This window comes from Mus caroli, chromosome 18 (genome assembly GCF_900094665.2).
Source record: "Mus caroli chromosome 18, CAROLI_EIJ_v1.1, whole genome shotgun sequence".
Taxonomy (NCBI): Eukaryota; Metazoa; Chordata; class Mammalia; order Rodentia; family Muridae; genus Mus; species Mus caroli.
This window is the reverse complement of record NC_034587.1, coordinates 7,373,027-7,391,781: the sequence shown is the minus strand read 5'-3', so window position 1 is coordinate 7,391,781 and position 18,755 is coordinate 7,373,027. Positions and strand designations below refer to the sequence as shown.

General features: G+C 40.0%; 1 protein-coding gene across 3 annotated transcripts in view; it reads right to left on the bottom strand.

Moving 5' to 3' along the window:
• Positions 1–6,336: 6,336 nt before the first annotated feature.
• Positions 6,337–18,755, bottom strand: part of Mib1 (mindbomb E3 ubiquitin protein ligase 1) — a 97,962-nt gene continuing 85,543 nt past the window's right edge. The window contains exons 20-22 of one of the 3 annotated variants that reach the window (XM_021150154.2): positions 16,437–16,537; positions 12,838–13,009; positions 6,337–7,221 (exon numbers count right to left, since the gene is read on the bottom strand). In XM_021150154.2, coding sequence (XP_021005813.1) covers positions 12,869–13,009; positions 16,437–16,537 — 242 coding nt within the window. In that variant the 3' untranslated portion in view covers positions 6,337–7,221; positions 12,838–12,868. Of the gene's footprint in view, positions 7,222–7,266; positions 12,734–12,782; positions 13,010–16,436; positions 16,538–18,755 lie in introns of those variants that run through there. The other 2 variants (XM_021150155.2, XM_021150153.2) reach the window with 2 other exon arrangements.

Genomic DNA, 18,755 nt, shown 5'->3' with positions numbered 1-18,755 from the left:
CAGGGGTTTAGATTGCTTCCTGCTGATTAGGGGCATCAAATTCCTTGGCGAAAATCCAATCTCCAACCAGCAATCCAGCAAAGCAGCAAACAAGCAAAGCAGCAATCCCACAGCAGCAAATGCTGCAGCAGGGGAGCAGCTGCCAACACAGGCCCTCTCAGGGCTCTGGCATTTATAGCCTCTCAGGAGTCCTCAGAATTCCAAACATAAACTCTCTGCAGCTGGCAAAAATGATGCCTCTCATAGAGCACGGGACAATCATTATAAGTGGTTGTGGACAATCTGAAGAAGCCAGTATTCCACACCTGGGTTAAAACAAAACCATATTTATATAATATGGTTTTTAAAGAAACCAAGATTCTCACTATAGCATCGCTGTCAAACACATCTCTGTAAGAGGTGTGAGGTGCACATCCATGGACTTGCTGCACCTGGCTGATGACTGAGGAATGGGTAGCACCACTCCTTCTTCCTAGAGAAGATATGTGGGCTGAACAGTAATGGACCCTGAGCTAAACTTGAAGAAACTGGGTCCCTCCTCCCCCCCCACCTTTAAAAAAAAAAACTACCTGGCTTGACCTCAGGGCTGATGCCCATAACTTCCTAGTCTTCCCGACTTTTTTTTTTTTTATTAATCTTTTTTATTAGGTATTTTCCTCATTTACATTTCCAATGCTATCCAAAAAGTCCCCAATACACTCCCCCCCCCACTCCCCTACCGCCAGACTGTCTCAACCCACCAGCTCCTGAACAATGACACAGACACATATTTATGAAAGCTTAGGCCTTATAGCTTAGGCTATTTCTCAACTAACTTGTATAACTTAATTCATTTATTCTAATCTAACCTACCTCGCCAAGTCAGCCAACTAAAGCCTGTCAACAGTGGGGTGCGATGTCACAGCCCAGTCTTCACAGCCAAGGGGACACTCTTTACTTTATGATTCTATGTAATATATGTCACTACAATATCTGTACTAAATAACTTCTCTGTCATAAATATTTTGTGTTCTGCCTACTGATCCAGGTCATGACCCAAACTTTGGCAAACATGGATATTTACTGTCTCTATAGCCAGACTTTTCCCCATGTATCAGATAGCTGGAATCATGCAGCGTCTCACCGTTTAACCTGGTGTCCTTCATTGGGTGTATTTAACAGTCCTTTATACTTTTTATGTCCAGATAGCTCACTTCATTTTATTTCTCACTATTACATTGCATACACTTACTAACTTGCTTAACCCTATTGACAAACATCACTTGTATGTCCAGTTTTTGACAATTATAACTGTGGGTAATTTTGTGGATAGTTTTGGCTAGACCATCTTATGGTTCATTTTATAAGAAACTGCCGAACCACCTTCCAGAGTGGCTATACCATTTTGTACTCCTGTCAGGAAGCAGTGAGAGTTCTTGCTTTGTCTTTTTTTTTGGTCAGCACTTGGTACTGTGGGTTTTTACATGCTTTTACAATTCTATTACTGAGTTTGTACATCGATATTTTGAGTGTCTGCTCTCTGGTGACATATGTGGTGGTGTCATACGCCCCTTGCTAGTGAGAATGTTTTGTCCCTTTGTATTTATTATTGTTGTTATTGACAGATCTCATTGTGTAACGCAGGCTGACCTCAAACTCAGAGCAGTCCCCCTGCCTTTTTACTTTTCTTGCTCTTTTTTTGTTTGTTTGTTTTTGATACAGGGTTTCTCTGTGTAGCCCTGGCTGGCCTCGAACTCAGAGATCCTCCTGCCTCTGCCTCCCAAGTGCTGGGATTAAAGGTGCGCACCACCACTGCCCAGCTCTTTTTACTTTTCTTAGTAATGTCTTTCGCATTCATGAGTACCAGGAATATATGCATACCTCTATACCCAATTTCTGCCTATTTTAAAATTAGGTTTTCCTATTCAATATTGAAAGTGCTTTGCATGTTTTGGAGGTTACTTCATTGGCATGTGTGTGTGTTTGGAGACAGGGTCTATGTAGCCCAGCCTGGCAATGTGTCAGGCTCCAAGTAGCGGGGTTACAGATGTATACCAGCACATCCAGCATGTATTCCCTGTGACATCTCATACATACATAGTATCTCCATGCTCTGTTCATATTTAGCCCCGTACTTCCTCCCCTTGCTCCCACTTGTTTTGCTTCCTTCTCCCAGACAGCCCCTCCTGCTTCCCTATCATATATTACATTACCCTCTTGTTCCTCTTCCCTCCTCTTGTACATCTTCCTCCTCTCAGCCATATATATGTGTGTGCTTGCATGTGCATACTCATATTTAAGCCTAGTTTCCACATATGGAAAAGGTAACTTTAAGGAAAGAGGTGTTTATTTCCAATCATGGCTAAACGGTACCATCCATCATGGCAAGAGGAACTCGAGACTTGAGGCAGCTGGTCCCTTTCAGTCAGGAGGCAGACAGTAATGAGTGTTCATAGTCAACTTGCCTTCTCCTTTTCTTTCAGAAGCCCATTTCATGGAATGGTGCCACTCACAGTTAGGGTGGTTTTTCCAACCTCGATTACCCTAATCTAGACAATCTCTCCTAGGCATGCTTAGAGGCTTGCTTTCTAAATTCTGCCAAGCTGAAACCACTGACCATCACAACTCAACCCTTTGTCAACTGGCTTTGCAAACACATCACTCGCGAAGCTAACTTCCATCCCCGCAGGCTCAAGGCCACCTCACAATGCAAGTCATCATCGTCACACTTGCAAGTTTCATGGAAGACTCGTAACTGTGAACTTCTGTAAAAGAGAAAGCAAGTTGCATACATGAACAGTGGCACAGCATAAACATCTGTATCACAGAATGGAATAGAGACAAAGCAAGGAAAGATTCACACCATGCACAGGGCAACACCAACCTCTGTAGCTCCATGCCTGGCACCTGGGGGTTGTGACAGCCTCTCTATGCTCTAGATGGCCTGAGCAGCTCCACTCTTTCAATCCTGCCACCTATAGTGTATAGAGTGTCTTGGGTCACTCTTCCTCAGCAGATGTCTGTCCCAAGGTCCTGGCACCTTCAAGGTTCTGAGTGTGAGTGCATCTTATCCAGGGGCCTGGTCGGGCTAGCATGTCTGCCCTCCCCTCTGTGGTGCTCTCTCCCATGGGATCTGCTAACCTTCTCACAGAAGCTTAGGCTTTAGGGGCTCTCGAAGCGCTCCAACTTGCCTGGTAGGAGCAGCTCCCTGGAACTGAGACACAAGCCTCTATAACCCCTCTAATCCTTCATGTCTGCAAAAAGCTGCCACACAAATGAGGCTATGCTCCTGGTTGGCCTTGGGGAGGGCTTTGAACCCCTTGGATCACAAGCTGCATCTGTTTCTATATTCTGACCTCAGGGAGACCCTTGCCCAGGCAGGGACTTCTGAGGAGCCCCATTCTCTTTCCTAATAATTTGCATTTCACAAGACAGAGACCAAGTTTCCGCTGTCTCCTTTCTTTCAGCACTTGTGTTCTCTAAGCTTCCATCAAAATGGCCCACTCAGCTTTGCTTACAGTATTCAAGCGCTTTCCTTGCCCAAAGCTTCTATTCTTCATATTCCTTTTGCAAAGCAGTTACATGGGACTAAGAATCACACTGTCAGAGGCAGGCAGATTTCTGAGTTCGAGGCCAGCCTGGTCTACAGAGTGAGTGAGTTCCAGGACAGCCAGGGCTACACAGAGAAACCCTGTCTCAAAAAACCAAAAAAAAAAAAAGAAAAGAAAAAAAGAATCAGACTGTCAGGTTTATCTCAGCAAGAGTTCCATTTTTCAGTACTGATTCCATCACTTTCCTCATCTTCAAGAGAATACCTAGCAAAAGCAACCCAAGAAAGAAGAGATTACTTTGGCTAACAGTAAAGGTGCAGTCAAATCATAGCTGGAACGTCACAGAGGCAGGGGCTTGAAGTGGCTGTCACCCTGTATCTGGTCAGGGTTGACAGTGGTGAGTGCTCAGTCAACTGGCTTCTCTTCATTTCATTCAGGATCCTGGTCCATGGAGTAGTGTCACTCAGTTAAGGTAGGCTTTCCCACTCATCTAGAGCATGTTTCACGAGCATAGCCAGAGGATAATTTAATCTGGATAAAACCCCTCACAGGAAGTCTCCTAGAGGAGTCTAGACCCTGTCAGGTTGACCACATTAACCATCACACTGTAACATTTGTCTAAATCTATCAATGAATATGATGATCTCTAAGTTCCATCCATTTTGTCAGATGACATGTCATTCTTTACAACTGGATTGTAGATAGACCAAATTTCTTCATCTGTTCATCTGCTGCTGTGCATCTGGCTGGCTATGGAACTTCAGCTGTATATAACTCAAGTCGTAGTCAGGAAGTATTAATCCTCAAACCTTCTTCTTCCATATAAACTTTAATGTCACTTTGACAATATTCACAAAGTACATTTTGGTTTGTATTTTTACTGATAGAATTCAAAGATCAAATTTGAAAAAAAAAAAAAAAACCCTAAAGAATATTGTCTTTTTACTTACAAGCCTGGTATCTCTCTGAAGGAAGCACTCTTTTTGTTTCTATCTTCTGAAGAGATAGTACATAGCTGGCATAATTTCTTCCATAAACAATGCATAAAATTCAGCATGAACTCATCTTGTTCACAGTGCTTTGTTTTTAAAGGCTAATTATTTTAAAGGCAATGTTTTTGATAGCTATCCAGAGTCCCCAGTTCTCTTTGATGGGAATATCTTTCAGGAAATAAAACCATTTAGGTGGTAAAATAAGGAAATAAACAAGCATAAAAGACTCAGGGAGAGAATTGTTGTTAATACTATGTTTTCCTTTTTAAACTGGACCTCGTGTGGCTCAGGTGGGCTTTAACTCACTCTGCAGTAGAGGATGACTTTATGGCTCTGTTATGCAAATGCCAGAACTGTAAGCGCACACCATTACTTTCATGTAACTTGCATTTTAATGCCCATAAAATCTGTAGTGAGGCACCCTGTATATCCCTGCCTTTTTAAAAAAAAAAAAAAAAGATTATTTATTTATTTTATGTATGTGAATACACTGTAGCTGTACAGATGGTTGTAAGCCTTCATGTGGTTGTTAGGAATTGAATTTTTTTAGGACCTCTGTTCACTCTGGTCGGCCCTGTTCGCTCAGGCCCAAAGATTTATTTATTATTATACATAAGTTCACTGTAGCTGTCGTCTGAGACACTAGAAGAGGGCATCAGATCTCATTACAGGTGGTTGTGAGCTACCATGTAGTTGCTGGGATTTGAACTCAGGGCTTTCGGGACAGCAGTCAGTGCTCTTACCTGCTGAGTCATTTCATCAGCTCCATTCCTGCCTTTTAATTGCCTATTTAACCTGGCTAATCTCTTTAGTTGATCATTTCAGGGTCTGGCTCTTAATATTATTAATATTCCTCCAATAAATTCATTTACACTTTTGGGTTAATTTTTTTCCCTTCCAATTTCTGCTCCCATTTTTATCTTTTGATTAAAGAGGAGGCTTAATCAGTTTATACCCTTTCTACTATACACTGTCAATGTCACCAGATTCTTTTGTGGGGACTGCTTTCTGTGCACGTGCCTGTGTGTACCGACCAGCTTGCCAGCCTCTAACTTGAGATCTGTTTGATCTCACCCTAATCTTATGAACATAAGTATAAGCCACTATACCCAGTATCCAAAGTAGCCTACACTTGAGATTTCCGTAGCTTCTGTGTTACTTGTGTGGCTTAGTCACCAACAACTTAATGACTGGGATTTTTTTTTTTTTTTACCACCTCTCTAGATTTCTAGTTTAATCCCATCATGGTCTGTGAGAATATGGTGTATCATTCTTTTAAGATACATTAAGTATTTATGAAGGCCTCATATGAGCTTGAGAATTACGGATACTTTGCTGTTGGTAGTAAATTTCTGTGTCAATGTCAACTATATCGAGCTGACTAATGCTATGCTTTCTCTAGTGTCTCATGCTTTTTCCTCCCAGTCCTGGGGACCAAGTCTGGGTCCACACATCAAGTCCAGTGCTCTACTGCTGAAGGAAGAACTCGACCATATGGAGTCCCCCTTGAATTTCTACCTCTTATATTTGTCCACAACAGCACTTTCTGTTTGTTAATGTTCTGCTCAATACTAATACTAATTGGTGAGGTGGGAAAATAAGAAATATTTACATTGTTTTAAAATTCTTGTTGTTGTTGTTGTTAGCTTATGGGTCTGGATTATACTTACTATATCTATCATTATTAATATCATTAGTTCTCACAAAAATAAAAGCGAGCTCATCAACTATTATTTTAGTTGTAAAAGGGGAAACTATTAGCCAAGGCTCAGATTGCAGCAACTGTGAGCTTCCCAGGCCTCTCACACTTCACTGCATTTTTTGAACATTTATTGTTGTTCTAAAAAGCATTATCCAAGGTTTGAGATACGCTGTGCCATAAAATATTAGTGAAATCTAATCTCTATGAGGGATAACTGTCAATGATAAAATATAAAGCATATTTTCTAAAATGTCTTTTATTATTAAACCTACAGTTTCAATTTAATAAAAAATATGACCATGAGATATCTACTTATACAGTAATAGATATAAACACAAATACAATTAATTAGAGGTTATCCAAAATAAATTCGATTGGAACACATATGCCTTTATCAATTAAAGATTTTTGTTTTCAATGGATTTTCTCTTAGACATTTGAGATATGCATCTTTTAAACTAGAATTAGAAAAACCTCTCAATGACTTTACAAAGTACGTGTAGCAACTTTAAAAATAAAATACTCCCGAACTATTCAATGACTGATTTGTCACAAAACACTGAAAAGGAGAGATACATCATTGCTGTAAAATATCTCCTTTCTAAAAATTTCATACACAGACATACATATATATACACACACATATATCTGTCTCCCAGAGAGGAATAAGATTTTTAAAAATATAAGCTATCTACATATAGAGAGAGAAAGACTAAGTCCTTTCTTCAGGTCTGGCTTTCTTTGATCAAGTTTGTTCTATTCAGGTTACTGTCCAAACACATCGTATCCTGAAAGAGTAGGCACTAAAGCATGCCAGCTCCTCTGACCCTTAGACAGGCTCCTGCCTGACATGTGAGCACTCACAACGAGAACCTTCTAGATGTGGACGCTTACTTCTTACATTGAGTTGGAGAGATGTCCTTGTTTCTCAAAGATATGGTAATTTTCTTTCCAATACTAGGATTTTTTGGATGTATTGAGATTTGCTTTCAAATGCCTTAAAAATAAAAATTCATTTATATTATTATAAAGAATAGCTTCCCAAAAGTCAGAGAAAAACATATTACACCACAGATTTTATTAATGGTAAATGTTTGCATTTATTTTTAAAAGCTTAGTTTTTACTAAGCTTTTTTTCTTAAACAAAAGCTAATAAGCAAGAATCATTTTTCCATACAGAAACTTTAGCCATAAACAAGACTTAAATTTATTCCAACATTGAAAGCTAAAAAGAACTGGAAAAATTACAAAGCGCAAAACATTTGAGTCAGTTTTTTTTCCACCATTTGAATATACTGTACTTAGAATGGCAGACACATCCTGAAGGAGACAGAAAAACATGCTTTTAGTCTACAGATCAGCATGAAGAATGACATGCAATTCATGATTTCCTTTCAATTAATCATTTAACTGAACCACTTAAACAAAGGGTTTGGCTTGGTTTGGTTTCCACTTGAGAGGAAGATGATCTTTTTTTTTTTTTTTGTATTGATCTTCTTTTCGTATTAGATACAAAGTGTGAGCTCTGTCCTCTCCCCAGCAGCTATATAGACTTGCATATAGACAGCAAACACCATTTTTCTGGTAACAGTGCCATGGCCTTGAATAATCAGTTTGTAAAAAAACAAGTAATAATAAAAAAAAAGTATCAAGTGCAAATGTAGAACACTTCCCTTATAGAATTATGCAAACCCACACGCAGAGGTGTTCTTGCACATGCTTAGCAGGATGATTAGAACGTGCATATCGTGACTGATGCACTGAAGGTTACCTAGTACAAAGTTTTTTTAAGTGTTGCCAAGTTAATCAAGGCACTGAAGAGTTATGCAGATGGAGTTTCCAAAATATATTAACAATTGCTTTAACGGTTAAAAAGCCCTGAGTCAGAACTTTCAATAGCTTCCTGAAACTGTACTCAGACAAAATGGCAGATTTGCTTATTTCATAAAAAATTAGAAAAGCACTTTGCTTCTGAAGAAAGAAGTCATGTTTATGAAGTAAAATCAAGAGAACTCTGCAGGACAGTGCACCCACTCAGCACTACTCCCCTTCTTAGACAGTTGTGTCTATCCGTTCAAACCTCTGCATTGAGGCACCAAATTACTGTGACAGGCCACTTTTCCTGTATCTATTGCTTAAATTCTCAAAAAAAAAAAAATTCTAACTTTATCTTCAGGTTGTTTCCTTTTCTCCCACAAATAAGACAAGATGCTAGATGGGTGAAAGAAAAGCAGTATTCTGGTAGAAAAGGAGGTAGAAAATGCCAAGGTAGCAACTTAACGTTATTAACTATCCACTCCTATTTTTACATTGTAATTTTACCCACTGCTAGCCACTTATCAGCCACTGAAGCTTGATGCAAAGGATTTCTCCCTCACTGCAGTAAAGCAACACACACACACAAGACAACATTAAAAAGCTTCCTACATTTAGTGTTTAAAGACATACAACTGCAATTATCAATACTGTTGTCTCATGTGTGTTCGTGTGTATAAGTCAAAAGGATATACATGATTATCAAGTAGTATCAGTAAGCATTCCTATTGTAATATTCAAGCAAGTTAAATCAGGTTGCCATTTTGAAAGAAAAATGTATTCTGTAACTTTGACAGGTAGACTCAACGACAATTGATATTTATAACAAGGCACAAATTACTTGTGAAAATCTATTACCTTCCCAATACAGTACAAAACCAAAGCTAACTTATTTCCCATATTTAAAATGTGCTTCCCCCTCTGGCTCATAACGAAATAATAAACTCTTTCAATTAACATACATGTAAAAAAAATAGCAGTTATGGCAGGGGAGAGATGCCCTTCCTCAGATCTCAGGAGCGTGATGTTGACCTGGGTTTGGATCTTGCAAACACAAATGGCTCTCGGCAGTAATCTGAGTGTCCGTGTTCTAAGGAGTCAGAGCCCTGCTGCCCAGAGGGAAGGAAGAAGGAAGCATTTGACAGGTGCAGGATAAAGTTCTATGCTTGTTTCCCAACAAACGGAGAGGAAGTGACCCTTCTGAACTGCATGTTTAGAAGCAGTCAGGACAACAAACCTTATGATATGTGGTTCTCACTGCAATTTAAAAAAAAAACACCAAAAATGTATCCATGAGTGTTTTTATAGAAATTATTACTATAAACATTCCAGACACTCTGAAAGGATAAATGTTTTTCCTTTTGGGCCTTAAAAGAGGAAGTCGTGTTAAAGTCTGTAATTTACAAAACAACTGACAAGCCATATGAAGAACTGACCTTATAGACCCCTTCTATGTTTTAGTTAAATACACCCTCCCTACCAATACCGTGGCAAATCCTACACAATGCTCCATTCCTCTGAGCTCACTGTTTTTGTTTCCTATTTGTTGCAACAACCCCAAACCCCGAAACCAGCTCTGCTGCATCCAGCTTTGTCCTAAGTGACAAGTTTAACTATTCCTCATCCAAAAAGTGTCCAGAATTCAAAATAAACAAAAAACATCCACCAGGCAATAAATGACTACCAGAATGTTCCCTGTGTGAAAATGACCCAGCAAGGTTTGAATTTTGAACTAGACAAATCTTAAGCAGCATGCATTTTCAACATTCTAAAGTAAAAGGTTGTTTCAGGCTAAAGTCTTCAAAAATATAAAATTTAAGGAATTATTTCCAGTTAATTTTATGTTTCAGTAGACTTCTGGTTAACCTGCCATTATTAAATTACAATACCTTAAGCATACCTTAAGCATAATTCAGATAACTAAACATTTGCCTAGTATAATATTCTTACACTAATATAAAATTATATTCTCTTGAAAACCCCACTCCCAATAAAATTCTGCATGTGTACAGCACAGGTAAGGATGTTAAACTATGTGAACAAGAGCAGCTGTGGCAGCAGCGCCTGATAAGTTGTGTGTGTGCTCAGTGAGAAAGCCGACAGTCTTCGTGAATCAAGGGGAAAATGTGGTGGGCCGAGGGGCAGAGAGAGGGAATCCAATATTGCTCCCGACAGCTCTCCTGAAACGCCAGTGAAGAACGCTAACACGCCTCAGGACCCTATCCTGTTGTCCACAGACACAAGACACTGACCTTCTTTCCTGCCCCCCACTTAGCCCAAGTCCAATACTTTAAAAAACAACAAAAAACGAATGCATGTCATTGTAATAATAATTCTAAGGAAAAGTAAGAATTCTTCTGAGGCACAGGAAAGAGAGGTTTGGGTAACTAGAAGGAAAGATCCCCACAGGGCCAAGTGTTGTAGAGAGACTAAGAGGTAGTTTCAGAGTGCAGGAGGAAGTCACTGGCATGATTCAGTTCCCACTCTTACCATCTCCTGTAAGCCCAAAACAAATTTACAATAATTTTAGATGCCTGAAGACCTGAACAGAAGTGCATCTGTCCATAATATGCATAACATAAATGGCCAAGTGACAAAGAGAAAGCGGAAGTTCCCAGCACTACAGAGACTTGACGGCTTCTCTCTCCTAAGCTAGTGTGCTCTGCTCTGCATAGAGGAGATGATGGAGCTGGTTAGGAGGTCTATCCCTTAACAGATAGAATCTTTACAGGATAAGACTTGGCACTGCAGCCTGGGAGACAGAGAAAGGAATGAAGTGGGATACAGCTGTGGCACACAGATTCTCGGGCTGGCAGACTCTATAGCAGCCACTCCTCCTTGCCTGATGACAAGTAGAAAGAGGTGGGCAGCCTATGGCAAGGAAGAAAAGAGCCTCATTTCTACTCTTTCCAAGTCTGTCTCTTTATGTAAACATCGTATCATCAGATGTATCTTTAAAAAGCAAAAAACTCTTCAAATTATACTTAGAAAAAAATAGCCTCATTGCTTCCTTACAATAGAACATTCCTAATTTGAAACTAATAAGGATTGTACCCTACAAAGTAATTTAAAGTTGTTAAATATGGTGGGATCACCATCCTATAACCCCACAATTGGAAGGCAGAGGCAGGAAGATCATAAGGTTGAGGCCAGCCTGAGCTACACAGTAGGTTCCATGTCAGCTTAGAATACATAGTGAGACTCTATCTCAAAAACACCAAGGAGAAACAAAGCAGTTACTCAGCTCAACACAGACCTGGAGCTGCTGAGCCTGCTGAGCCTGCTGAAAACGAGCAGCTCAGCTCACTGGGCCGCAAGTAACCACCAGCAGCACAGCACAGCAGGCTGGACACTGCTCTCCCACTTTAAGTTGCTATAGCAAAAAAACAGATACAAGCTAGCCAGATTCAAATGCAGGGGAAACTATCCTCAAAGAACACTATCCTTAAGAGTACATGCTTATACACAGCACACAGTAGACACTATTGTAAATAACTGACAGGTGGGTTTTGGTTTTTGTTTTGTTTTGTTTTTAACAATCTAGCAGTGAAGAATCTCGAAACAATGTGCATATATTTAGGCTAGATACAAAGATTACTCATTTAAGATAAAATGCTTAGCCCCCTAACCAAGTCAACATGTATTTTCCATGCATTTCCACAAATGCCCTGGCATCCTTTTCTAAGTATCTGACATTAAGCTATTTATTGTATCTTAGTATATATTGGCAGTTTAAAGAATGTTCATCTGTAGGTATAAAGAAAAACTAAGTTCTTTATAGTAAAATTACTATCAGAGAGAACAGAAGTAAGGCTTTGGATGAAGGTAGAATCCATAACACTGTCAGAAATAACAGACATACAGAAAAGATTGATGCCTCTTACAATGCACCAGCTTTAGAGACCTCAGAGACACAGAAAGGATGGTGTGCACGCACTGATTAGATCAAGCCCAGTTTAGCAGTCACAGGGAAAACGGAAATTGCTTTTCACAGACCTTTTTCTACAAAGAGCTGATGCAAACAGTGAGAAGTTAATACAAGAAGTCCAACAATGAAAACCAGGTAGAGATGTGATTGTGTCATTCTGAGCTAGCCTTCAGTTCTTACTACAATTTGCCCTTTCATGTCTACTGGTGATTTTGAAATAATTCATTTATTAAGTTAGTCAATTTTCCTTTTAAGTCTAGAAAAGAAGGTAAAGTCATTATTCTCTTACCACATATTTTCACTTACTTAAAAATTCGGAAACAATCATTTGGATAACTTTAAATTATCTTGAAATACAATGTTTCCTTCAGTACTGCCTTAGCCAGGAGGCATATCTCTACCACACTTCTGTCACTGAGCATACATGACATAGGCTGACTTGCCCCATTCACCTTCAGTATGACCTTTTAGAAGAGCATGTCATTTCACCATGTGAAATCATGATAATCATGTGGAATACTGACCTTGTAAGCTAATGCCTAAGGTTTAACATATATGCACATATTAAAAAAGAAAAATGCAATAGAAAAATGTGAAAGGAGGTCCTTAAAGGATTTTCCCCTTCAAAGCCAAAAGCAAATTTTCTATGAGTTTTCATGGATTTGATGTTCCAAATTCAAGAGGAAAACACACACACACAAGTGGGCAAGTTCAAACACTGTATGTTTTCGTTGTTATGGTGGTCCATATATAGTCTAATTACATTCTAAAAAAAAAACATAAAAAAAGAAATTATGAAATTACAAATTAACTCATTAGATTAAACTCCCAACTAGTTTTAGAACCTACTAAGATCTCACGATCACATACTTTAGCTAACAAAACACTCTGTGTTTCTTAATCAGTACAAAAGAATCCTTCGTTCAATTGCCTTGCGACAAATTGGGCATTCACTCATCCGGTCTCCACAGAGCTGGCATGTTCCATGGCCACAGAGGAAAATCATGTTCTTCAGGCGATCCAAGCACACAGGGCACATGGTCTGAAATGAGAGAGACAGTGAATAAGCAGGAGCCATGTTATACTATACGTGTAACACGACAAGGCTTTTGTATCGTTAATTTTCTATTCTGGTTTTAGTCAAACAATGTATTGCTTTTCAGAAATAAATTCTTCAGGATTTTTTTTTTTTTGAGAGGAGATTTGAGACTAGGTCTTGTTATATTACCTTGGCCAGTGAACTTACTATGTAGGCCAGGCTGGTTTCAGACTTATAAGAGATCTACCTGTCTCTGCATCCCAAGTACTAGAATTAAAGGAATGTGCTACCATGCTCAGCTTAAAATTAAGTTAGTTATTTACTAATTACTTGTTCAAAAATAGTTATAATAAAACGTCATCCCTACAAAACAGATACTAATTCTTTCTAAATAGTACAAAGGTAGCACATAAAACAAATACTATGGGGATGGAGATACAACTCAGACTTTGCAAACACTTACTGCTCTTGCAAAGGACCTGAGTTTGGTTCCCAGCACTCACTTGTTGGCTTACAGTTCCAGTGTATCTGATCTCCACTGGCTTCTGCATACATGAAATACACTAAACTCTTGTACCCAAACATATACAACATAAATGATAATAAATCCTAAAAGTAATTATTACATAAAATAAAGAATGCAAATCCAAAAGGAGAAAGCAATGGTTCAAAGCAGCTCCACTGCACCTGAAGCAGACTTGCTGCCAGCAGATACCCAGGTGTGTATCACTGAAATGGCAGTGCAGGCATGCAGCTGAGAGCCCTTGCTAGGCACTACACTCCTAGATACAATACAGCCCCAGTCCACTTGAAAAACAAACTGGTTTAACATGGTTCAAAACATCTTCAAGACAAGTCATCTTGGAACTTTTAGCCCCAGTGTTCTTGCTCTCAAAAACTGTGCAGTACTACTAATGGGAATGGGTGGGTAGGGAAATGGGGGAGGGGGGGAGGGTATGGGGGACTTTTGGGATAGCATTGGAAATGTAATTGAGGAAAATACGTAATAAAATATATTAAAANAAAAAAAAAAGGAACAGCCTGTGGCAGCACATTCCTGTGCTGGAGGAAAAAATAAATAAATAAAGCACCTGAAGATGACCTCTGGCCTCCACATGTGCATTCACATATCCATGCACACTCATGAACACACAGACTGCATAACTCATTCATCAGGAGACAACTTATACCAACTACATTACACAGGAGATTAATATATAGAAACTACAAAACTCAAAAAATTAAAACAATTTATCCAACCAACAAATGTGTTAATGAGTCAAATAGATAATTTTCAAAAGAAGAAATATATAGCCAAGAAATATCTGAAAAAGCTTTCATCATCAGGGAAATGTAAATTAAAACTGCTTCCATCTCACTCAGTGAAAACAACTGTCAGAATCAAGTGTTGGTAAGGCTGCAAGGAAAGATACCCTGATGAGGGGACACAAGCTAGTACCACCTCTACATAGTACCACCTCTACAGAAATTAGTAAGAAGATTCTCAAAAACAAAATAAGACAAAACAATAAACAAAATTAAGCAAGCTAAAACCAGAACCGTTATAAGACCCAGCTATCTAACACTTGGGACTCTACACCAGTATACCAGAGACTTGTACATCCACGTTCATTGCCACTATTCACAGTAAGTAGAACCAGCCTAGATGCACACCAACAGACAGAAAATGTGGCACATAAAAATGGGAATCATCCAAAATGAAGAATGAAATCATGACATTGGCAGGAAAATGGAAGCAGCTGGAAATCACGTTACAAGAAACAAGTCAGCCTTAGAAAGGCAAATATTCCCATATTTCTCATATGCAGAATGTGGACTTAAATTTCTACAAATGAATGTGTGTAAATATCCATACTGATGAAGCACAAAGAGGAATACAAGAGGGGAGGGATATATATGAAGGCAGGTGACCAAGAGTGCAATGGAACGCATGAGACACAAAAGCAGTAAGAAACTCTAAAGTAGGGGAGGAGAAAGGCACACTCAACAAAAGGAAAGCTAATTGGTGGGGTTGTGGGGAGGGTTACAAATAAGAACAAAGAATACCATGTATTTATAAAAATGTCATAATGAAACCCATTAATCTCTATGCTAATTGAAAAATGAGAGACAAACAAAGGCCAAAGAGTTGATTCAATAGTCATGGTTCCTGAGCAAGTGAGGACTGGACTTCAGAACCCCAGAACCCACGTGAATCCAGGTAAGCACACTGGCCCACAGGAGGCAGTCAGAGAGTCCCTGGAGCATGCTGGTAGCCACCCTAGCTACAACAGTGAGCTGCAGGTCCAGGAGAGTAGCTGCTCAACAAGGAAGGCAGAGAGCTACCAAGGAAAACATTTTTAACCCTGCACATGCACTTGCACACATACAAACATGTGCAGACACCACACATACAAACACATACAATAGTGGGGGGAGGGGAGACAAACGTGGAGGCAAAAAATACCTTTAAATCCTTACTTATCTTTACTTAGTCACTATGTAACAATTATTGCTAAATGTTGATTCTATAGAAAAAATTCCATCTTAATAGAGTTTTCTCTCTTCAGCTAAGTGTATGCAGGCTTAGCACATACATGTATTCAATTTTAAACTACTTTTCCTATGGTCATGAATTATCTTGGGCCACCTGTCCATTGCCATGGTTCTCAACCTGTGGGTCACAATCCCTCTGAGGGTCGATCTCTTGTGAAGGAGTCATATATCAGATATCCTGCACATCAGATATTTACATTAAGATTCGTAACAGGAGCAAAACTACAATTGTGAAGTAGCAACAAAGTAATTTTATGGTTGAGAGTTATCACAACATTATTATTACTGGGCCACAGCATTAAGAAGGTTGAGAACCACTGTTCTATGGGTTATTTCTTGTAAATTCAGATAGTAAACTTGGGATTTACGATGCTACAACTGTTGCTAACAGTGATGCCACTGCCAACCTCGGACCACATTCTTGCTGCATTGAGTCTCTGGGATACAGAGCAGGGCCCTGTCAAAGAAAGGGGGGAGAAGAAAGAGGAGAAAAGGTTGAACAGAGTGGAAGAGGGAGCTCCTAAGCAGTTTTAACAGCAGCGCCTCTTCAGAGCAGCAAGGGTAGGAGAGCTCCTGCTGCACACTCTGCTTCTGCACGGCTGCTGCATGGCTGCACAGCCGTCAAACGTTTGAAAGGCGCCTCACTGCGGTTCTCAGGGTTCTGTCCAACCACGTTTGTGGCTATCTGGGTTCCATGTTTTGGAAAATGTCTGACTCCAACTCAAGGTCAGACACAAGTCATTCCCCATTTGAACACTAGAAGTGACCTATGATGGCAAACCATGCCTAGAGACAAGGTCACTGGACCGGCAGACGTGCACCAAATGAGGTGGCACAGTAAGAGGCACAGGGGGGGCTGGGATGCAATCATTACCTGCTCCTTAATGTCCTGAAGCTGCTGCTGCAGCTTCTGCACATCTGCGTTAACATTGGTGTTGTCTTTGTCCTTCTGCAGCACTGGGATATTCCCACTTGCTAGAATAGAATTCAAGAAAAACCTTAGTTATTACTGTTTTGACATTATGACATATTTCTAAACTTTTATTAAAAAACAAAACTGTGTGGCTGAAGATAGTTCGTAGTAGAATGCCTTTATGCCATGGGTTCTATAAGCTTCACAACAGAAGAACGGTGTGGAAGAGCCTACCATTTAGGGTCTTCTTCAAAATTTTGCTCCATATTGAGAGAAAAGATACAGTGGTAACATCTAGGTAACATTCATTTATAATCTTAAAGAGGTAAAAGGTTTGGGAGCTAGAGAGGGTGCTTGGTGGCTAAATGTATACAATGCTCTTATAGAGAGCCAGAGTTCAGCTCTTAGCATTTCATGTCACATGACTCACAACCACCCATAACTCCAGCTCCAGGGAGATTCAATGCACATACACTCACACATACATACTTTTAAAAAAGAAACAGAGGAACCCAGACATGGTAATGCGTGATTGCAACTGCAGAACTCCCGAGACTGAGGACAAGAGTATGGCCATGAGGTCAAGGTTGGCCTGGACCACACAGCAAGACTTTGTCCAAAAAAAGAGGCAGAGGTGGGAAGAGAAAGAGGTTCACAGCAAAAGAGAACTTCAGAGTTTTGAAGCTTTCTCCTGCAAACTCAAAACATACACTCCCTTTTCTTTGCTCATGGGCCACTGGAATCATAGCAAAATAGCTACTAAAGGAGTGCTAATCAGTCTCTTAGATGACTTTAAAAAAAAAAAATGAATCTTCCCATCTATAAACAAGGTTCACATTACCCAGACTAGCCTTGACCCTACTATGTAGTCAAGGCTGGCCATAAATTCCTGACCCTAATTCCACCTCCCATCAGAATACAGATAGCACCCACCACTTGGATAGGAATGATGATGATGGTGATAATGACGATGATTATCCAAACTGGGTCTTTCTATATAGCTCTTGCGAGCCTTGAACTCACTATGATGATGATGATGATGATGATGGTCATTCAGACAAGGACTTACTATGTAAATGACTGGCCTGAAACTCACTACACAGAATATGCTGGCCTTAAACTCAGAGATTTGCCTGCCTCTGTCTCCCAGGTGCTAGGATTGAAAGCATGTGCTGGAGAAGATGCAGAGACACACAGTCAAACATTAGGCAGAGCTCAAGCCACCCCATACAGAAGGGAGCCAGAGGGATTGAGGGCATCATGAGAACACTCACAGGAACAACCAAGCAGGGCTCATAGGGGCTTACAGAGACTGAAGTGACAATCACAGAGCCTGTATGGGTCTGAGATATATATGTTATGGTTGTGTAGCTCTGAGTTCTCACTGACTCCCAACAGTGGGAGTGGGCTGTTTCTCTGACTCTTTGGCTAGCTCTTGGGACCCTTTTCCTCCTACTAGGTTGCCTTATCCAGTCTTGCTATGCGGGTTTGTGCCTAGTCTTATCTTAACTTTGTTATACCATGTTTGGTTGATATCTATTGGAGGGAAATGGAGGAGCAGTGGAAGGAGGGAGAGAAGTGCTCTCTACATATGGGATTACAAGCACCTGCCACCCAAGCCTGACCCTCCTTCTTTATGCCAAGATTTCCTCACTGTTAACAATCTAGGCTGAAAAGTTCAGAAGGTATGAATAAGAGTGCTTTGATTTTATCCGCCCTGATCTGAATATTCTTGACATTTTATTCTAGCTAATATCCATGCCTAAGAATTTTATTCTTCTCTCTTTGTGAAAAAGGCAAGACCTTTGGGCAGAGGTGTATGTAGCAATGTTCTTCCTCATCTATTTACAAAATATATTTAAAAAAACAAGAATGAAGTAAATTCTCAGGTACCTGTACATAAGGGACTGAATCAGGATGTCAGGCTTAACACTGGTACGCTCTTTACCTGCTGGGGCCGGCTCGGCTCGCTGACTATGGCGGTTTGAATAAGAATGGTTCCCATAGCCTCATAGATTTGAATGCTTGCCATCAGGGAATGGCACTACTTGGCAGGGATTAGGAGGTGCGGCCTTATTGGAGGAAGCTTGTAACTGGGGGGGAGGGGGGGGGCTCTAGGGTTCCAAAAGCCCAAGCCAATCCTAGAGTTGCTTCCTGCTACCTGTGGATCCAGACACAAAACTCTTGACTACTTCTTCAGCACCGTATCTACCTGCATGTAGCATGCTCCCCACCACCATGATGATAATGAACTAACTCTGAAATTGTTTCCTTTACAGG